This window comes from Rhinolophus sinicus, linkage group LG01, assembly GCF_036562045.2.
Source record: "Rhinolophus sinicus isolate RSC01 linkage group LG01, ASM3656204v1, whole genome shotgun sequence".
In the NCBI taxonomy this organism is placed as follows: domain Eukaryota; kingdom Metazoa; phylum Chordata; class Mammalia; order Chiroptera; family Rhinolophidae; genus Rhinolophus; species Rhinolophus sinicus.
The window spans coordinates 147,026,344-147,048,260 of NC_133751.1; the positions used below are offsets into that span (position 1 = coordinate 147,026,344).

Here is a 21,917-nt window from a genome sequence, read left to right on the forward strand (position 1 = left end):
TGCTAAATTATTTAAGGAGCACTTCTTTGGGGAACAACTATTTTAAGTAAAGGAATTTTACCCTTATCATTCATGAAAACAAATCTCAGACATTTGAATTTTAAAGCTAATCTGTAATTCAAAAGCAAACATTAATCAATAAAAGCCAACATATAATAGATATTTCTATATATGATATATAAGAAGGAAGAGGGACATGCACATGATTTAAAATAACTATCTTTCTGGGAAATATAAGAAATACAGCTTTTATTTTGAACACATAGCATTTGGTGCTTGGTACAAAGTCGAAGCCACTACATGATAATAGCTAACTGGGTTTGAACAAAGAAGGTGAAAAACAAGTTTTAATTAATTATTAGAGCAAAGGAATAAAAAGACCTACTCTTCATATCATCTATATCAGATGCCAAATACCCGATTATCACTACATAAAGTAAGAATTCTCTGCTTATTTTATATTTACTTATCTATGCATTTCTTAGGATTAAAAAAATGAAAATTGATAGAAATATAAAGACATTTTAGGAATACAGTAGTACCTCGGTTTTCGAATGTCTCCATTTCGGTTTACAAACGCTGTAAATTTTATGGATCTATGGTATCATTAGATGGTAAAATTCATGCTAAATTTGCAGTTTTAAGGGTTGATTTTAAAGGTCTGGAACGGATTAATCCACTTTGCATACTTTCTATGGGGAAACAGCGCCGGTTTTCGAACATTTCAGAACTCGGACTCCAGGAACGGATTACGTTAGAAAACCGAGGTACCACACTGTACAGTGAATGTATGTAGCAACTGGAGCGTTTACAAGAGTGAAGGGGCCTGCAAAATATTTAGATGAACAACTATTATGTTGACAAAATGTAGATGAAAATTTAAGTTATGAACAATATTCAAAGGAGGGAGGATCAAGATTTAAAAAAAACAAAAGATAACACATTCGGTAAATTCCTTCAAAAAGCTCAAAACAAGGAAGAAATTATCAAAGTATACAGCATTTAAGAATAAGCAATTTCTCAAGTATAGCATATGTTATTTTGACAACAAGAAATGTATAATTAAGAAAGACCTGGAGGTTGGAAAAAAAAAAAAAAACAGAACAAAGTAAATTAGTTAGAGTATTTCTTAAATAAAAACACTTACAACTTTCATAATTGATTTTTCCCATGCTATTGATTTCTGTAACTGCTGAATGCACAGAGCTACCTGTGCAGCACTGCGAGCTTCTGATAATGCCCTTCTCCATACCCTGAGCCCTGGAGCAATATCCTCTTCAATTCTGCATTGAAATATAGAAAAATTAAGTAGGTCATGTCCACATTTATGGTTACTGAATGTGAAACAATCATCACACTGAAAGCCAAGCAATGACAAAAACATGTAACAGCCAATAAGTATAAGGTTTAAGCAACTAAATTTGATGTAGTGCACAGACTGCGGCTACGTGCCTCAAAGCTTAGTCACGATCAGGTAAATGTAAGATCACTTTGCGGGATTATCAATGCACATAACAAAAAAAACAAAAAAAAAAGTTTTTACAAAGCACCATGCAAATAGCATGATCCATATGGATCACAGACATACAGGAAGATACATAGATAACAGGCAATAGAAAATAGGCTCCAATTAGCAAAGAAGCACAATAATTTTTCAAGTTAATCTCAATAACCTACCCGTCACCATCACCACTAACGGATGGTGCAGGAGCAGGGACAGTAACTGTGCCCACATTATCCAGTTTGATCTGAATGGTGGTACTTAAGGGGCTCTTCAGATACCTTCTTTCAATGTTCCGCTCCAAATCAGCCAGCCTCGTTACAGCTATATCTAGGGGGTTGTCACTCTTCCGCTCTAGTGCCTGAGCACTGCTTTCTTCTTCGCCAGTAAATTCTCCATCATGCTCCTTGCACAATTTAGAGAATGACTTATGTTCAAAATATACCAAGTCCTCCCTTTCTGATGCAGGCTCTGGACACATCCAACCCTATATATCAAGAGAATAATGTTATTATGGTTTCCTCTTAAAATGCCTGATGGGTGAAATTACCTTTAGCTAAAATACAGCAGCAGACACCAGCAGATCTCAAGGATCTTTACTAAAAGTTTTTAGCTTGTGTGTCCTAATGGTGGTAGGTAGAAATAAGAACAGAAAATTAAAATAAGCAGTTGTAAGAAAATTTAATAACTTTTGATACTATGAGAGCTATAATGAATATCAGCAAAGTATTCTGAAGACCGAATGCTTATTAATTTCACAGGACTACTTAAATGGAAACCACTCGGTAGTCTCTGAACTTTGCTCTTCCTTTCCATTTTCATTTCTTCCACCACTCTTTTTCACAGGTCCTTGTACTCACCGTTTTTCCTTCGACCCCAGGAACTTTGCATAAGCTGTTATGTTTGTCTGTATAGCTTTTCCCTGTTCCTCTTCACCTAGTTAACTCCACTCACCCTGCAGCTCTCATGTTAAAATTTCCATCCTCAGGAAATCCTTCCCTGACCTCCGTTAGGAGGTAAATCTCCCTATTACAGGCTTTCATAGGTTTATATAATAAATACTCCATAGTCCTGTGACTGTCACAATTTGATACTACTCTGATTATTTAACATCTTTCCACCTCTAAATTTCATGAAGGCAGGGGCCATGTCCGCTTTTACTCATTCTATCTCCATCTCAGTGAAAGCCAATAGAAGGTATTCAATCTACGTATTTAATCTAAATAAATGATCTTACAACTCAGCTTGCTTATATTGATCCTCTAGCTCAAACTCCTTCAGAGTCCCTACTGTTTAACAAAATCCAATTTTTACCATGATATGTAAGTACCTCGATCTACCTTTTTCTGTCATATTCTCATTCATGCATCTTATACTGTAGTCAAATTCCACATCTCGCTGAAGCTGAATAGTGATGGGTGTCGACTGTGGTTTTACATATATATATAATAAAATAATTATCTCTTAAATATTTAATAAAAAGGATAATGTTCATTCTGATTTTAATTTAATATGCACTTACTAAGTACCTATTATTAAGTACATATATATATTCATATTCATGGGATGTGGAGTGCAGCGCAGGGAATGGGGTCAGTGGAACTGTGGTGGCTATGTGCGATGTCGGAGGGGTGGTAGATTGGGGGAGGGGGTTGTCACTTTGTGAGGGGTGTAAATGTCTATTTACTATTACATTGTTTTGTAAACCTGAAACTAATAATAATTTAAAAAAATGAAATAATACATAATAAATAAATACCTACATACATACACACATACATAAATGGCGGCGAAGGTGAAGGGGGATAAAAGGTCCAAATTTCCAGATACAAAACAAATAAATCATGGGATGTAATGTACATAGGGAATATAGTCAATAATATTGTGATGATGTGGTATGGCGTCAGATGGTTGCGGGACTTATGGTGATCACTTCTTTAGGTATATAAATGTTGAATAATTATGGTGTACCCCTGAAAGTAATATAATATTGTATGTTAACTATATTTTAATAAAAATATTTTAAAAACCCAAAATAAATTGGGAAAAAAAAGCACAGAACAAAGAGGTATGAGGAAACTGTGGGGTGATGGAAATGTCCTGTATCTTAATGATGTTGACAGTTTCACTAGTGCATACATTCATTAAAACTCATCCAATTTGCACGTTAAGTGGGTTGTTTATTAAATATTAATTATACCTCAATAAAGTTGTTTTATAAAGTGCACATAAAAAAACAACACACAGTCCCACATCTTGTCACCCCACAGACATGTCCTGAGTTTCCTGATCCTGGTGCTCTCTGCTCACGCTGTTCACTCTTACTAGTGTAGCATTCCCTGTTCTCTGACTTTCAAAAGTTTACTCATCTTCTCAAGTTCCATCTCCACTTGATGAAATCTTCCCTGATCTCTCTCAATCTCCACCAGAAATCAAGTATTCTTCTTCTAAATTCATTCATGATTCTGTACCTCTCTACAATCAATTACTAGATTCTGCAAAGATGTACACATGTCTTATCTCCCTATTATAAGGCAAGCTTTCTGAGGATAGAAATCATATTTTATCTTCTATTGTGGTGTCCACTGTCTGATGTGGAATAGGTACTTATTAAATTCATATTAAATGAAAATCAGAATGAACATTATCCTTTTTGTTAAATATTTTAAGAGATAATTATTTTATCTTATATATTGGGAGCAATTCTCCCTGTTTAACTCAGCAGAACATTTACAAAGGATGGAATTATGAATAGTACACATAAGTGCAATATAGGTACAAGTTATGTCAAATAAACCTCACTCCCATATTTTGAAAGAAATATTAAATTGCTAAATCAAGGGAATCCTGTAAACATAATATATTTTGATTTCTGTAAGGCAATAGATATGACAAAAAAAAATGAAGACTGGATTAGAATTAGAGAAGTCTAGGTGGTTGCAAACTATATCCAAAGAATGGTCATTGACAGCTTGTGACCTCAGGAAAGGTAATCTGTGCCAATGTCCAAAAGCCCTGTGTTTGGCTTGTCCTGTTAATATACTTATGAATAACTTCGTTGATTGTTATTAAAGCTATAGGTGACTTAAAACTAGGAGGGAAGTTTAATAGCCTGTATGACAGAACTAAGATAAAACTAGTTCCATGTGCTGAAAAATGTACCCAAATGAAACTAATAAAAATAGAACAATAAATGTAAATTTTAGCTTTGACGTTTAAGCAACTAATCACAGAAATACCACATGTGATACGACACACTTAAAAGCACTCTGAAAGAGGCCCAGGGTTTTTTTTTTGTGAGTGTTTTTTTTTTTTTTTATGGTGCACACTCAGTGAAGCATGCACTCTATATGTATGCTAAAAAGCTGGAGAATTCAAATAGCATTAATAAAAGTATAATGCTGGATTAAGAAAGTAAAAGTACCACGAACACATTTGGACATATCTATGTACAATTATGGGTATAACGTTTTAAAAAGGATATTGGCACTAGTGTTTATTCAGAAGAGAATCATAGACCTAGAAACTGTTTCACAGGACTTATGGTTAAAGAATTAATTAGTTTGTAAAAGCAAAAACTTAAAAAGAGACACAGAATCTGTCTTTAGAGTGCTGGAAGAGTAATTAGGCTTTGCGTAAAGTCTTAGTAACAGAACTAGGACTAGAGACTTTCAGATTTTTCCTACAATGTAAAAAAGAATTTCTAAATTATTCGCGAAGTAATTTCTATTTTCTATTAAAAATAAAAATGAATGCACCACGTAGTTAACATGTCTGCACAATGGTTAGTTTCTCAGGGTAAATATATAAATCTATTTTCTTTTTAAGGAAAAACAATTAGTAATATCAGGTATATAATTAAATCTTTATAGATGTTAAAACAATGTCTGTTGGTTATTTTCATCACTTATGTTTTTAGATTCTTCAAGACTACTATAATTCAAATTCATTTCTAGAATAATACAGAATAATTCAGCAATGCCTTATTAACAGGATGTTAAAACACCCCACTTAACAAAACAAATTCCACTTATCAGCTACCGAGAACACAGCCCAAGAACATCTAAGCAGCCAGATAAAGTCAATGCACCAAAATCTGAGCATGTCTCCATGAAAATCTTTTAGGTCCACACTCTGATTTTATACATAACTTAAAGAAGCTTGATGATCTGCACTGTCAACCAACAGCCAATTAGAATTGGAAAATTAGATGGTGGAAGTTGGAGGAAAATATGGCTAGTAGAACTAATCAAATTAAAACCAGCAAGTAGTAGCAACTGACCATGAGAGAGGACAAAGACAGACTATAGAAAGCAGATGAAGTAGTTTAAAAAGCGAAACACACTAGGATCATTTAATGTAGGGGCAAAACCTCTTTGCTGAGGGAATTATTATCTAAAAATTGGTCTTCATGCTGATGTCCTGTGTCACCAAGATAATTTAAATCAAACTCATTATTCTCAATTTAAGAAGGCAGTATAATGTATAACATAAGTGATCCAACAAATACGTTAAAAATTATGGCACTGAATGGAATAATTTTCATTTCTCCAGAAAATTAACTTGTGTGGAAGATTTCATTTGCTGAAGACGCCAGATAAATGAGGCATTTAAAAAAATATTGCTTTATAGTACCAGGAGGAGGATACATAGTTTCCTAGCAAATGGCTTCAGAAAATGATAAATTTTTGCTTCCCAAAGTTGGTAATTATGTTTCTGGCAAGAAAGGGATATTTTATTGCTCTGGAAAACAACATTTTTTGGAGATGCTCAAAAGTTTCCAAAAGCCAGCATTAAAGTAATTATGCAGGAAAGTTTTAATCATTGGATAGGATAGTATGATGACATTTTTTATCATTCTGAATAAAATATGAAATATCAAATCAAATTACACGGTAACTACATTTTCTACACCGTATCATGTATCTGTTTCACCCTTATTCATCATCCCTCCATTAATTCTCTGAGACAGCATCATATTATCAGTTAAGAAAGACCTTTACACTTCTCTTTATGAAACTAAAAATTCTTGCACCATGTTTACCCAAAAATAAGACCTACCCAGGCAATCAGCTCTAATGCATCTTTTGGAGCAAAAATTAATATAAGACCCAAATTATATTATAAAATATACCCATGTTATATTATATTACATTATATTATATTATATTACATTATATAAGACCCGGTCTTATAGTAAATAAGACCGGGTCTTATATTAATTTTTGCTCCAAAAGACGCATTAGAGCTGATCGTCCGGCTAGTTCTTATTTTGGGGGAAACACGGAAGGTAAAATTACTTTTTCCTGTCCATTGGAAGCCAGTTTCGTTCATCACTTGTGGTAATGCTCAGTAAATAAATTAATTATTTAATTAAAACTTTACATATATATGTAGGGTGTGTGTGTGTGTATCATCACATATATTTGGCTATACCTATAATCTCCAATTTTAAATTATATAGAGTGAAAATCTGACTCAAAACACGGCTTGTATATATTGGGGTTCCTGGTCCTATAATAAAACACTAGAGTAGGACTTTGAGAGAGCATTATTTATCATGGAAAACACTGTGATATTCTGCTTCTGGTAAAGAATAGCATACCAGAAATATTTCTGAATACCATTAAGGAAGCAGCAAGATTTAGTAAAAAGAACATGGGCTCTGGAGTCAGACAAACTCGGTTTGAATTCACATTTAGCTGCTTACTATATGACCATTCGCAGGTTACTTACTTTGAGCCTGGTTCCTTACCTGTAAGATGGGGGAAATTAATTCAGGATCGTTTTTGAGAATTCAATGAGGCCAAATGAAAACACTACGCGCAGTAACTGGCGCATAATAAATATGTTACCTTCCATTATCCTAAAGACAGATTTTATTCAAGGTCAATTTTACCTTCACTTGCAAACTTGCCGATGCAACTCTCCTTTCTAGATCTTCTACCTGTTGGAGAATACTCAGATCCATTTCCATTGCTTGTTCTTCCACTGACCAGTTCTCCACAATGTCTCGAGTCACCTGGTTTTCTTCATTTTCATTTAACTCAATAATAGCAACTACATTTGAAAAGAAATTATTTTTAAAATCCACTTTATCCCCCAATGATTTCCAGAACGTGCATAAAATCCCAGTGGTAACATGTACATGTAACTTAATACATACAAATATTCTTTTTTGAGAAACCAAACAATATGTCTGCAGGTTGTAAAAGTTCTAAGAAACTAATACCAATTTAAGAAATGTAAATAGTAACTGGTGGTTGAGAAAAATAGAAAAAAAAAGCCTATTAGTAATAAACTAAGAATTAAGACATACTAAAATATGTTTTAAGATAAAATAATTAATTCTTATAACTAAGCAAGACAGTAGAAATCTCTTTTAGGTACATACCATCCTTATTCTTGATGCAGGCTTGAGTAATGTAATCCAAGTGTTTCTGAATTTGTTTTTGCAATGCCTTTTCCCTTATTCCTCTGAGATGTAGCACTTTGAGCAAAGCTTTTAAGTCCTCGGGGTCAATAATTCTCCACCAACCAAACTGCATTTCTAAGTCAAGATAAATGTACAGATTTTATACAAATATTTTGAATATAAAGTATGGTACAATGCCAATCAAAAGATTTATAACTATATATAAAACCACCAAAGATTCAGATATAACATAGGAATCTATAACAATGAAATAAAGTCATTATTAACTACCACCTGAATGTACCTACCTTCTGGAATAGGTTTTGGACTAGGAAAATCTACTGGTTTTGCTACTTCAACAGCTGCAGGTTGAGCTGAAGAGACTTTTTCATTCTGTGGTACTGGAGATTCGCTTTTACTTGAAGCAACATTGGGAGTCAAAAATGAATTACCATTTCCTTCTGATAATCCCAACCCTGATCCCAGAGTAGGTAAAGGTGATGTAAATGGAATATTGGAAGCAAGCATGCCAGTGGGCCACCCACAAAACTGGAGTCCCATCATAGATACGCCACTTTTCATCTGCAAAAAAATAAAACAATTTAGAAGTGGAACAATCCAAGACGTTTGGAAAAATGTTTAGAATCTAAATTATTTTTAAAGCTCTGAAAACATATTCTTTCACTTATCACAATTACAGGAAAATTAAATATAATAGCCATAATGTCAAATTCCATGTTCTTATTTGCTCCCCAAAGTAATTTCCTTTTATACTGAAACAGTAATAAGTTAAAAATTAAAGAAGCCTTTGCCTAGACTTAAACTAGAAATCAGTAGTTCTGATGAAGTTGGGTGATAGCAATTCTGACTCTCTTCAGTTTTTAAACTGTAGCAGAGAGAGTGTTATAAATATTCAGCTGATTCCCCTTGAGTGAAAATCTTCATGGTGGCGAAGATCAAATGAGGCAAAATTAAAATGAGTTACTGACCTGAAGAGGTGATAAAGCAAATGGATTTAGGCCAACAGGATTCGGAGTGGATGATCCAAGAAGTGGAGCTGGAGCGGGTGACGGTGACTTAGACGGTGGCTGAGACTGAGACTGAGGCGTCACTAAAGGAGCTGCTGACACATCCGCATGGGTAAGTGAAGTGTCATCACAAGGTGTTCTTGGCAGAAGGCTAAACCATTGCCTATTCTTTTCAGTCAGAGTTTTTAACAACTGGTCACTGGGGAGAGGACTGTAGAACTTCCCTGGACCACCTGAACTGGTATTAAATAGATGACTAGAGTCCGTCTTTTCCATGTTGCTCGGCGTTGCTGTTGACTGAACGCTGCCTAGTGAATGTTTCCCACTGTTCTGGCACGACAGTGTGCACCCATTTGCACCACTACTTGACTTTGGGGTCACTACATCTGACTCAGGAGGCATTTTAGCTACTTCTAAAAGCTTGCTTAATTTTGAAAAAGAGCCAGGTTTCTGAAGAAATAGATTTGTGTTATCCTTTTCTTTAGACTCTTCCTTTTGCTCACAGTGATCTGGATTTGAACAACTTAAAGTGTCCTCAGGAGTCTCAAATATTTCCTCTTTGATCTGGATACTTTCTGCCTTTTTCAGTTTTTCTCTTTCTTTTGCAATTTCTTCTAGTCCTACAAAAATTGAAAAGTATTATGAAGACCAGTTTTTCCAGATTAAACTAATATAGTAATTATATTTTAGTACTATTTATCAAGTTATATGCATTAATATTTTAACAAACTTTTCTAGATACTTAATACTCTCTATTTCTTCCTTTTTTATAGACTAGATTTTTTTTGGTCATTGGAAAATTAATGTAATTTTGTAATTAATCATTACAAAAAATAAAAATAAAAAATATTAAAAGCCCTAATACACAGCAAAAACTACCCTTAACATTTTTGTATAAATCCTTCCAGGATTTCTCTATGCACATACAACACAGACTTAAACCTACACATTTTAAAAAGGCAATCATGTTATGTACATAATATTCTAACCTACATGTGTCACTGACTAGTATTCTGTAATGCTCTTGATGTGTCAATAAATATATAACTACACCATAAATGTTAATGGCTACGGAGTAATCAATAGAATATATCATAATTTAAATCATCAGTCTTCTATTGATGCCTATTAATTGGTCCCAGTCATTCATTAAACAATGCTGTAACGATGAATGATCTTGTATCTCTATCTTTGGACTTTCAATCTTTTCCTGATTTACTTCCTCAGGATAAATTTCTAGGAAAAAAACTTATTGATTCCCAAGCAATATACTTTTCAGAGTTTTTGAAACATACTGTCTTGGAAAGCCTAGATCAAGACACATTCATAGCAGAAGTACACACACAAGAATATCTGTTTGCCTACAACCGCAATGAAACTGAATGCTAGAGATTATTTTTTGTCTTTGCCAATCTCTGGGAGGTAAAAATGTAAATGGTATTTTTTTCTGACCACTAGTAAGGCTGAACATCTTTTCACATGTTTACTGGTATTTCTCCTTTGTGAACTTCTGGTTCATATTTTTGACCAATGTTTTAAAAATAATTTATATGAACTCTTTTAAAAATACAAATACACTGCTTTATTCAATTTGAAAGTAATATACATTTAAGGTAAAATACTGGAACATGAGAGGTATAAAATAAACCCGTTCTGCCCTATACTCTCTGTCCCTATTTCTACCCTTTAGAGGTAGCCATGGTTCAATCATGTCTATACAGCCTTCCAGAAATCTTATATGCATATATATAACTATCATTTTGCACTATTACATAAATGGGATGCTACTATGCACTTTCTGCAACTTAGAATAAAATCCAGACTCCTAAGCAAGGCCTACAACCCTGAAGGACGTGGTTCCTGAAAAGCTACACAGCCTGTCACCACTCTTGTCCTTGCTAACCTTGCTCTCCCTTGCTTCCTTTATTCAGCTTCGCCAACGTGCTGTTCTTCTCTTTCTTGGGGCCTTAGCACTTGGCTGTTCCCTCTGCCTGGGACACTGTTTTGTTGACTGCCTCCTTATGCTTTATGTTTCAGATTGTCATTTCCTCAACAGAGGTTTTTCTGATCACCTTATTGAAAGTAGGTTCCCCATCCCATTCACCTTAGAATGTCTTTCTATATATTTCCGTTGCAGAATTTACCATCATACACATAACCTGTTTATTTATTTTCTATTCTATCCCACACCCATACGCTAGAATAGAAATCAACAAGCATTACATAAAGGCAGAGCAATGTCTGCCATGCTTATTACTGGATCCCAAACACATAACATGGTGGCTACTATACAACAGAGGCGCAATGAAATAAAAGGATGAATTTAATATTTTCAGTATAGACCTTAGATGGCTTTCTATGGCAAAACATGTAACTGTAGTTCCCTTTTCTCAATCAGCTGCATAACATACTATGTAATTTATTTAACCAATCCTCTATTAATGTTTGAAATAGCTCTCACATGCTTCTCTTGAAATTAGTTTCTATCCCAAATTAAAATCCTATACCGCAGACTTATGCTTCTAGCCAATGTGGAGTAACAGGGACTAGATTTACCCTCTTGCACGAAACAACCAAAAACAGAAAAAATATAGGAAATAACAGTTTGCAAGAAACTGGATAGAAGGTGACAAGGACAGAAACCAAATGCAGGTAAGTCCTCTGATTGCCCCAGCTTACTGCCTTGGGATCGTTTCCAGGTTACAGCTCAGGGAGGAGGAATCCAGGAGGAATGTGGTAGACTCCCTGAGCTGAGGAGATGCAACTTTGAGTACATGGAGCACCAAAGTGGCTACGGTGCTCAGGAGAGTACTAGAGAGGACAGAGCTGCATGGAGAGAGGACTTGAGAGATATCAGAGAGACCCCTGAGTACTCAGTTGAATAACGATCAGTGCGTATGTGTGAGGAACCTCCCTAGACCAGGGGAAAAGCCACCTGAAAGTCAGTGGCAGGTCTCACACAGGCTGGCAATAGGACTTGTTCCTTCCAACCAGACTGGGAAACCTCAAGATTCACAGGTGTGAGGGAGACAACTCAGAAGGATCTGCCTCAGTTGTTAGAGGATAAATAGCCCTAGACTGAGCGAGCAGTGTTCGCGTCCTGCCTAACACAGTGAAAAAGCAAGCCCTGAAAGGATCAAACTTTCCCCAAGGAATGTAACTGTGTTTCAGTTCAACAAAGCTCAAAAATATTTATAGGACTTCAAAAATATCCAGTACCCAACAAGGTAAAATTCACAATGTCTGGCATCTAATCAAAATTAGAAGGTGTGCAAAGACACAGGAAAACATGACACATAATTAGAAAAAGCAATGAATGAAAACACGACACACAACTTTTTAAAAATCAATGAATGAAAACTGACCCTGAACTGACAAAATAGTAGAATTAGCAAAGACATTAAATTTGAGAAAAACAATGGCTGAAAAATCTCCAAATTTGATGAAAACTCTAAAACCACAGATCAAAGAAACTCAACAAAATCCAAGCAAAAGAAACATGAAGATAACTACACCAAGACATATCATGATCAAATTGCTCAAAACTAGTGATAGAGAAAATCTTGTAAGCAGCCAAAAAATAAAAAAAATCTCATACCGCCTATGACCTTTACGTACGTCTGCACATTTGCCCCAAGAAGACGATACTATTTCATCACCTCCAATTAGGCACATGTGAAGACTCACAAATATTTTCCTCATATACCTGTGCAGATAAATTTCTTTAACTTTATACAAGTTATTAGCCAGTAAGGAAGTACTAATATTTGTACTTGATTTATTCTGAGAATTGGTATCTCAAAAACCTTGTCATACATTCAAAAACAAATCAACTGACTGACCGACCAACCAACCAAAGAATTTTTACTGGTTTGAGAATGGTAGATGACTTCCCATTTGTATCTAACAAAGTAGATTGACCTAATAATACATTATTTAAAATAAAACAAAAAACTTTTACTTATTTAAGTGTGTTTTTCCAGGACCCATCAGCTCCATGTCATGTAGTTGTTTCAATCTAGTTGTGGGGGGTGCAGCTCACAGTGGCCCATGTGGGGATCGAACCTGCAACCTTGTTAAGAGCACCGCACTCTAACCAACTGAGCTAACCGGCCGCCCTAATAATACATTTTAATATGTGGCTGTCTTTAACTTTATATTCAAATTGCTTCATTATAAATAGCTAAATCTCTAATTAAAATGTAAAATTATTTAAAATATATATAAGATTAGTATAAAAAGATTCTTTAATAGTAAATAATTTTTTATCTCCTATTTCACATAATCGCCTGTTTTTTCCAGCCGTTACTTCTTTGACATGTGTCACTGAGTATTAATAAACATCTTCAAAACAGACTAAAGAAGAGGAAGACAAGTAAGAGATGAAACAGGGAATGCTGTTCACTTGACAAATTTCCCTGATAGTAACTACAAGTACATAATGACGAAGAAAATTCCATTTCCTAATTGAAACAAATCTTAAACGTAACAAGTTTGCTATATAGTTTTATCAGAATTACTGTGAACCATCTCAATTTACCTAACAGTTGATGGACCCCAGGGTTCAAGTGAAATTTTTTTCCCCTTGGCTCTCCTTAGTTGGGCTAAAGGAGGCTAAAACTTTCTAACAGACTTGACTAAATTCTAAGTGAAAGACAGATAAAGAATGCAAGAAATGTAAAAACATTGGCATTTAGAATAGATCTGTTTAATGGCTTCCTCCCAGGGTTTAAGACCCTTACCCATTCAATACAGCATACCCTAGGGGTACTTTCGTGTTTCCTTAACTATCATTGTGCTACCACAACCCAGTCCCTAAGAGATGTACTGCTTTTATTGTGGAGAAGACTAAAGGAAGCGGATTCTTATCAGGTGTCCATCTAGAATTGATTTTATCCTTCCCATTCTGATCAAGGAATTGTTTAAATGATGACTGATACCATCATACCGTCACCCTTTAGCTAAGATTTCCCCCACATATCCATATCAGAAGTTAGGTTTTATTCTTACAGACCTAATGCTGTAACCTTATCCTAATACAAAATGGAAAAGTAACAGTCACATCACAGTATAATATATATAATTAACAATGAACTTTTTTCATTTTCCTTCCAATACTGAGTAACTTATCTATAATCTAACACACCCCAAATTGTTTTAAAAAAAAAAAAGATAGTGAATTCAGGGGAACAAATCCTTGGTTTTAACTGAGGGGGTTTTCCTCCTCCCACTTTCGTGAGGGCCAGCAGATGGATAGTGGGGCCTCTAGCCAGCTAACGTCCACTGTCCTCAGGTCCTTGACTCTTGGCATGTGTAACCCCTGGCACTGTTTCTGGACCTAGAGGTCCCTTGATATATTTGCTGTAACTTAGAGAAACTAAATGCTTTCTACCCTTCTCACACTAACCCACAAACACAGAGCAAAAAGAGTGGGGTATAGTGTTTCGCCTCTCACAGTGATCTTGTCACACGTCCAAGTCCTGTGGAACCATTACGGGAGCCGGGAGCTCCAGTGTACTGTTACTTCTCTGCTTGTAAACTGCCTTCGCTAATAAACTTTGCTGCTGTTGGCACTATGTGTCTTATATGTGACCAAGCATCTGCTACAAGTCAGTGTCCCACAAAGTCCTGATGTCATGGATTTCTGGAAGGGGAGCACCCCGGGGTGGAAGAATTTCTCCTCGGGGTCAGTGGTAAATCACTTGGTGGCATTAGGATGGTCCCAGAAGCCCTCAGTCTCAGTGGTGCACTAATGAGGGAGGCAGGTGGTGGGGAGGCAGCGTGACACTCAGTTCTGTCCCCCCTCCTTACCAGTTTCTAGATTTTCATGAGTCCTAAGGGAGAGGATGAACTAGAAAAGGTGACGGCAGCCCCTTTAGAAGGGAAAGTGGGGCAAACTGCCACCATCCCTCTGTTGTAACCTAGGAGGCAGCTGGTCCCGGTGGGTATGCAGCGTTACCGTGAGGCACGCTCTCCAGGAGCCTCAGTGGTGCAGCTACAGGAGGAAGCTGAGCAGCAGTACAGACTAAGAGCTGGGTTGTCAGCAGGCCCGCTACCACAAGCTCTGGGCTTGCTTGTTTGCACAACGAAGGAGGCGACAGTGGTGCTCAATGAAGCTGAGCAGGGGGAAACCCGTGCCCATTACAGAATGAGCAGTCTGTGCTGACCAACAATGCTGGGACAGGCCCTGCCCCCATTTCCAAACTGGCAGCAGTGCTAAAATATATCCCCACTGGGGTGATTTTTCTGGAGACTCTGGAATGTGAACTAGGCCACACCCAGAGACGAGCAGCTGCAGACACACTGGCTGTGCTGCGCGATGATAAGAAAACCCAGGGCTGGAGAGCGGGAGGCCTGACGACACGCCTTTGGTGCAGAGAAGGGTGGGGGATGGAAGCAGGGCCGTCCACCTAAGTGGGCAATGGTTTTAACCTTACTCCTCATCTGGGAGGCACGGTTAGAAACAAAACAGTTCTTTTAGGTCGTACACACCCCATCTCAGGGGAGGAAATGCAGAGAGAGAGTCTAATAGGGGGCACAGGTTTCTGTACAAAGGAAAAAAAGGGGAAAAAGGAACAAAAGAAGAAAATAGGCTAGATTTCTGGCAGAGGCTCCCTCCCACCAGTAAGTGTGGTATTGCTATAAATAGGATTGGGAAGGCAGAGTTGATGGACTGTGTAATTCTAGAGTGTGGGAGGAAGCGTGGTCCTATTCAAAAAATTAAAAGACCAACTGAGACTGTGCAAGAGAGACCTGTGAGATGAGACACAGAATACTGAATGGTTCACAGGTTTGAAGAGTTGTTAGGAGAGGGGGAGTCGCCAGAAGATTAGGTAGAGAAGGTACCTGGGGAGGAATCTCCTTCAAAGATTAGAGCTATTAAGCCTCACCCCATAAACCAGGTGGTAAGATCTCACAGCCTCTAGATTTCTGAAAAGGACTAGGAGAATAGAACCAAGGAAAATACCCTATATCATCTTGACTCTTTTGAAATGAGATTACCTGTGGGAATACTCAGTCATCAGCTCCATCTTACGAGTTTCATTTAACTCCTGACGCCAGGCTTTTCTGTAACCTGATCTGGGCTCTTTCAAACTTAAGGAGGACGAGGGCTGGGCTCAGTCCCGGTCCCCCTCCCCTCCGAGAAATGGCTCACCATACTCCTCAGTTCAGTATGCAAGAAGGAAGAAGAGCCTCAAACATGTATCAGTTTGCTAGAAATGAGGGACCAAGAATCTGCTGTTCCAGAATGCAAAGGAGCCTAGGCAAACAAGCTCCTCTATTGTGGTTGAGATTTGGTGTTACCTATGGCCGAACATCTCAGTCATTGCAAAGGCTTTTGCACCCTTTGCGTGATGGACCTTTCAGTTGTTCCATCATCAGATTGCATAACTGGCATGGAAATATTGGGGTATTTAAGTCCTGTATTGGTATGTCCCCATATCAGCTGGACATATTTATTGTGACCTTTACTGGTAGTTTCCATAACTGTTGGCCAGGTACGTCGCCAAAACCCAGCTATACTTAACAGAGCTGCCAACGTTGTGCAACAGGGTTGCATACCTGGAGGAGAAAGAGACTGCATTTCCTAAACAAGAATAAATTCAGGTAGGGGTACTGAGAAACACCATTTCACAATTTAACAACCCTGTTTGACACTAGCAGAACAAGTGCTTATGACCGAGGTCTCTGGTAGAGGCTCTGATGGCATTTGTTAGCTTTGGGTATCTTATTTTCTCTAGCCACTGAATGATATATACCTCTTATGGATATGGAATCACTGTACCCCTTGCATGTGCAGACAACGTACATACTATTAGACTGAAGCATTTGTTATATACTGAGGTTTCCAGAAATGATACAATCAAGCAATTGGAATTCCACTCATAGTGGCTGCCATTCAACAGTGGGCTTGCCCACATGGTATTGAGGGGTTGGCCCGGGCTTCCTTTTACCCACCGGCTGTCTAGCATGCTGGAATAGAATTCTAAAAGATAGCCGCACCAACCTCTTCAACAATGACCTCTATAAGACCGTCTAGTCTGGCTGCTCTCTACTGTTTGTACTTTGAACACTGCTTATACCTTATAAAGGTCCCTTCCCTTTGGCGAAATACCTTGGCATCCTGGAGTTGAACAGGAGAAATGAAGACTACTTGGTGTGCAGGCCCCTAAGTTTTCATACCTCAATATTCCTCTCCTTCTGTGGCATATGTCATGATCTCAGCAGGTAGCTGGGAGGTCCTGTTGTTCATATTACAAATGAATGGAGGGATACAAATGTCCATATTTCCTGCTTTACAGATGACACTTGCCAGCTACACCCACAGGAAGGGAAATTTTGATTCTCTCTTTACAGTTCTAAATTTTCATTACACACTCACTCTACAAGGAGGAGATTTTGCTGCAGTACTTATCCCCATACTGTGTATTCTATCGGGAGGACATCTTTGGTGGGAAAACGGCCACTGCTGGATTCATGTGGAACTTACTGTTTCAGAAAAAAGGGACAGACTATATGGATTCTGCTTGAGCATGATACTGACCACAGAAGGTGAGAAGGTGGTTGAAGTGTGAATAATTCTCTCTTCACCTTTCTCACACATATTAACAACCGGGACTGAGTAATCCTGGGTAGCTAATCCACACAATGACACTCATTTCAAAGCTATCCCAGTGTGGGATTTGTCATCCTCAACCTATTTAACTGTGGAGGACCTTCTGGCCATTCCACTCTCAGACCACCGGGCAAGTACTCCCCATTGCTCCACAGTCCTCACTTGCCCTGGCCACCCACAATCCTGCCCTTCCTAGTTACACTGTGTAAAACTCTCCTTATCTTCTCAGGGGCAGACATCTCAGCTCCCAGGGATCCATGCCCCACATCACGGGCACCTGGGGGCACATTTTTCCACTTCAGACCTGCAGTTGAGTCTGACCAACAAACAGCACCCTCGCAGTATTCTAACCTGGGGAATCATGAATGCAGAGTGGATACAAAATGTAGCATTGAATCAGGCTGGCTGGCACTCTCTGTGATCCAACGGAACTTGTTTTCTTATGTAAAAGGCAGGTCCTTCTTACTTCTGCCCTGGACAGAACATCATCTACACACTTTTGGAATAACTACCAGACCTTTTAAAACGACCCAAACTGGCCAGATAGCGCAATGGTCAGAGCATGGTGCTAATAGTGACTCAGTATCCCAAAGGCACTGGGGGCTTTCCCAGTGGTGGTCTCTAGTGCCAGCATCAGAGCCGATCTGCAGACGTCAGGGATACAGGCTTGCAGCCTTGGGTACAAGGGCTCTTTCCTTGTATAGGTGCCTGTGAATACGCTGAGGTCTAACCCACCATCAGCTACTCGGGGGGACATTGTCATTCGGAAGGCTTGGGCTCTTATCACTGGGTGAATTAGTACTCATTGATTTCCTTGACTTGAGCAATAGTACACAAATGCACGACTTTGGGCTATTTGTTGGCCATACAGCCACGTGGCTTAGGGGAGCTCTCCATTTCCTAAAGTTGCAGTATTCGGTTTGTTTGGGAATTTTTCTGACTACTTGGTATCTCCCTCAGAAGGCACCATTTAAAATCCAGTTGATAACTGTTCCAGATTGGAAGGCATAACCTAGTGAGCCACCAAGGGGCAGGGGTTGGACTGAAGGGGAATAATCCCTCAGTGTTAGCTAACTGGCTACAAGGGCTCTCCTCCATCCCTCTTCCCTAAGGCCCATCGGCAAGCCAGCTGGTCACCAAGCTGCTGTGCAGAGGGTTAGTAGGGCCCTGAGCAGATGCTGGCACTGTTCCCAAGGCTCGGGATGTGGACCTTGGCCCTTTGAATTTAGGCGCCCTAGTGTTGTCTCTGGGTCCAAGGGTCCTTTGGAATATATGTTGTTGCTTACAGAAACAAAGGGTTTTCTGCCTCCTTTTGGACTACCCTAAAAATGTAGAGCAGTATGAAGGCAGGAGCCTCTCCCGCAGTGCTTACTGCTGCTGTGGTCTGTAACTGGATGTGGCACATCCCATGGAGCCACATGGGGGCTTAGGAGACTCTGGGCGCTTTGTTCCATCTCTGCTCTAACCTCCGCTGTTGTCAGCATCGTACACTTCCCTTGTGGTGCGGGTTGCTTTGCATCTTGTACGACATGGATTTAATGCTTTTCTTTGGAGCTAATCCAAGACCTAGTATCTGCTCTATATAATATTGTTGATCATAATGATACTATAGGGAATTTTTTTTATTTGTACATTTAAATCTTTAAATAGATGAATGTCAAATCTAACTTTATTAAAAACAGATTACGTTTTTGGGGAACTTTTAAAAAGTGATAAATGATAAGAATATAGTACTCTATTCTATTACTCTATTAATACTCTATTAACTTTTATTATCCATTTATTTCATGGTAGTTACTACCAATCAGTATTTATACTTCTTTATTAGCCTTTCTCTCAGATAGAGGACTGGCCTATATCCTGAACTTATATGCGCTTGTTCTTTGTCTTCATATATGATATATACCTTTCATATATGAGTTAGATTGTGAGCTCTTTATGGATAGAGACAAAAAAGAATTAATCTCCATAGTATTAAATACAAGGCACAATATAGGAGCATAATAAACACTTGATTAAAATCATGATTTTTTTTCTATTTTAATTAACTGTAAAATAAAGAGAAGGAATCCACATCTATTTTATAACTTCCACAGCACTTAGAATATAGCAGATGCAAACTCATCAATGAATTAATAAAAATGCTATGAGAAAAAAAAGTTTACGTGAAAAAGTTTTCCTTCTTTCACCCTGTACTGTGCTTTGACCACAAATAATCGTATAAAGTACATTAATATTTACATATCATTAGGTAGACTTTTAGATCCATTATTTGACATGATCCTTATAACAACCAAATAATTTATACAGTGCCTGTTAAAATTCTGTCATAGAGAGGGGAATCAGCGTCCTCTGAAGTTAAGTGGTAGGCCTGAATGCAAACTGAGATCTTATAACTACAAATTCAATCCATGTTAGTTAATCTGAGAGACCTACATTGTTTTAAAAAGTCTCCTGTAAGCTATTCTTATAAATCTTACAAAGACATTTAATTATTTAGTTACTTACTTAACGTATTGTTAGTGTGCCTGGGCACATAAAGTACTATGCTTAATACTTTGAGAGAATAAAAAGTTGTACATGAGGATTATAAAATTAAAATAATATAAAGAATACTATGTGTATCAATGTGCCAAAATAACAGTACAATTATTTGGTTTTCTAGGAGTTCACAGATCATAAAAACTAGTTCCATTTAAATAATTTGGGGAAGATTTTTATAAAAGAGCTAGGATTTGGGCTGGATCTAGAAAGACGGGTGAAACTTCAATGTTGAAGAAAAGGCAAATTAGCTTTATATTGAACAGAATTTGGCAAAGTATAGTACACAAATACACAGAGAGTGGAATGCACATATGTTAGCAAAAGTGAGTAAACTGGTCTACATAAATTCATACTGGAGGATTTCGTTTTTCTTTCTGTTTTTTTAATGGCTCAGGTGATTCTTATTACAGCTAAAGTAAAACCATTGGCCTGGACATTTCTTTATTTGCTCTTAAGCTTTAACAAGGCTCTGCACCTCCAAGTGACTCACCATTTTCTCATTTTAAATGAGATTTCTATACTAAAACTTTCATTTAATTTCATTCTAAACAAACTCTTCCCCTTGACTCCTTTGATTCAGTTTAAAGCATCACAATTTTTCTACTGAGGATTAATTCATCAAATTTATCTCTGATCCCATCTTTCTTACATTATATTCAATAATTCAAATAATTCTATCTTAAAGACACCTCTGTCTCCCATTCTGCCTGTTTGCACCTGAGATTAGAGACTCCCTACTTTTTACCTACTGGCATGGTCTCACAACTGATTTCTCCATCCCTTTTTATTCCAATCCAGTGTGTACTTCGCTCCCAGGTCAGTGTAGCTCCCCTGCTTAAATTAGTCTCTGAGATCGCAATCTAGTGGTAAAGATGATCACATATGCCAAAAGTTATGATAAAATATTAAGTGGGCTGTATAACATTTCCCTGTTTTGAGCACCTTAAGGCACTTTGTGTTTATGCCTTAGATGGCTCTTACCTTACTCTCTGATTTGCAAACTCCTAACATTTCTTACAGTTGCCTCTAGGGCCACCCCTGGATTTGTAAGCAAGTATATAGGGTAGAGGTCTATCTGGAGGGGCTAGGAGTTCCCCAAATACATCAAACAGAACAATACTATTATTTAAAGGTATTGGGGTTCTGTATAAGATTTTTTTATTTAAACAATTTATTAAAACTAAAAAACTAAAAAAGTTTACCCATTTCTCCTACCTCCCGTCTTCCCACCTCAGGCAACTACCAATCTATTTTCTATATCTATGAGTTTATATTTTTTATATTTTTGTTTGCTTTTTTTAAAGATTCCACATATAAGAGAGATCATTTGGTATTTGTTTTTCTCTGTATGACTTATCTCATTTAGCATAATGCCTTCAAGGTCCATCCGTGTTACTGAAAATGGCAAGATTTCATTCGTGTTAATGACTGAATAATATTCCATTATATATTACACACACACACACACACACACACACACCACGATTTCTTTATCCATTCATCCACAAGGATGCAAGTTCTTTCTATATCTTGGCTATTGAAAATAATGCTGCATTGAACATGGGGATGCATATATCTTTCCTAGTGGTTTCATTTTCTTTGGAAAAATACCCAGAAGTGAAATTGCTAGATCATATGGTAGTTCTATTTGTAATTTTTTTAAAGGAACCTCCATACTGTTTTTCATAGAAGCTGCACCAACGTACATTCCCACCAACAGTGAATGAGGGTTCCCTTTTCTCCACATCCTCGGCAACATTTATTATTCCTTTTTTTTTTTTTTATTAATAGCCATTTTAACAGGTGTGAGAT

General features: G+C 37.4%; 1 protein-coding gene across 30 annotated transcripts in view; it reads right to left on the reverse strand.

Moving 5' to 3' along the window:
- BAZ2B (bromodomain adjacent to zinc finger domain 2B) overlaps positions 1-21,917 on the reverse strand; it is a 240,557-nt gene that overhangs the window by 11,772 nt on the left and 206,868 nt on the right. For 24 of the 30 annotated variants that reach the window (XM_074337018.1, XM_074336971.1, XM_019727243.2 and 21 more), the window contains 6 exons: positions 8,906-9,564; positions 8,225-8,498; positions 7,896-8,051; positions 7,401-7,561; positions 1,678-1,988; positions 1,148-1,283 (listed from right to left, as the gene is read on the reverse strand). In XM_074337018.1, the coding sequence (XP_074193119.1) occupies positions 1,148-1,283; positions 1,678-1,988; positions 7,401-7,561; positions 7,896-8,051; positions 8,225-8,498; positions 8,906-9,564 (1,697 nt within the window). The remainder of the gene's footprint in view (positions 1-1,147; positions 1,284-1,677; positions 1,989-7,400; positions 7,562-7,895; positions 8,052-8,224; positions 8,499-8,905; positions 9,565-21,917) is intronic. The other 6 variants (XM_074336965.1, XM_074336961.1, XM_019727241.2 and 3 more) reach the window with 3 other exon arrangements.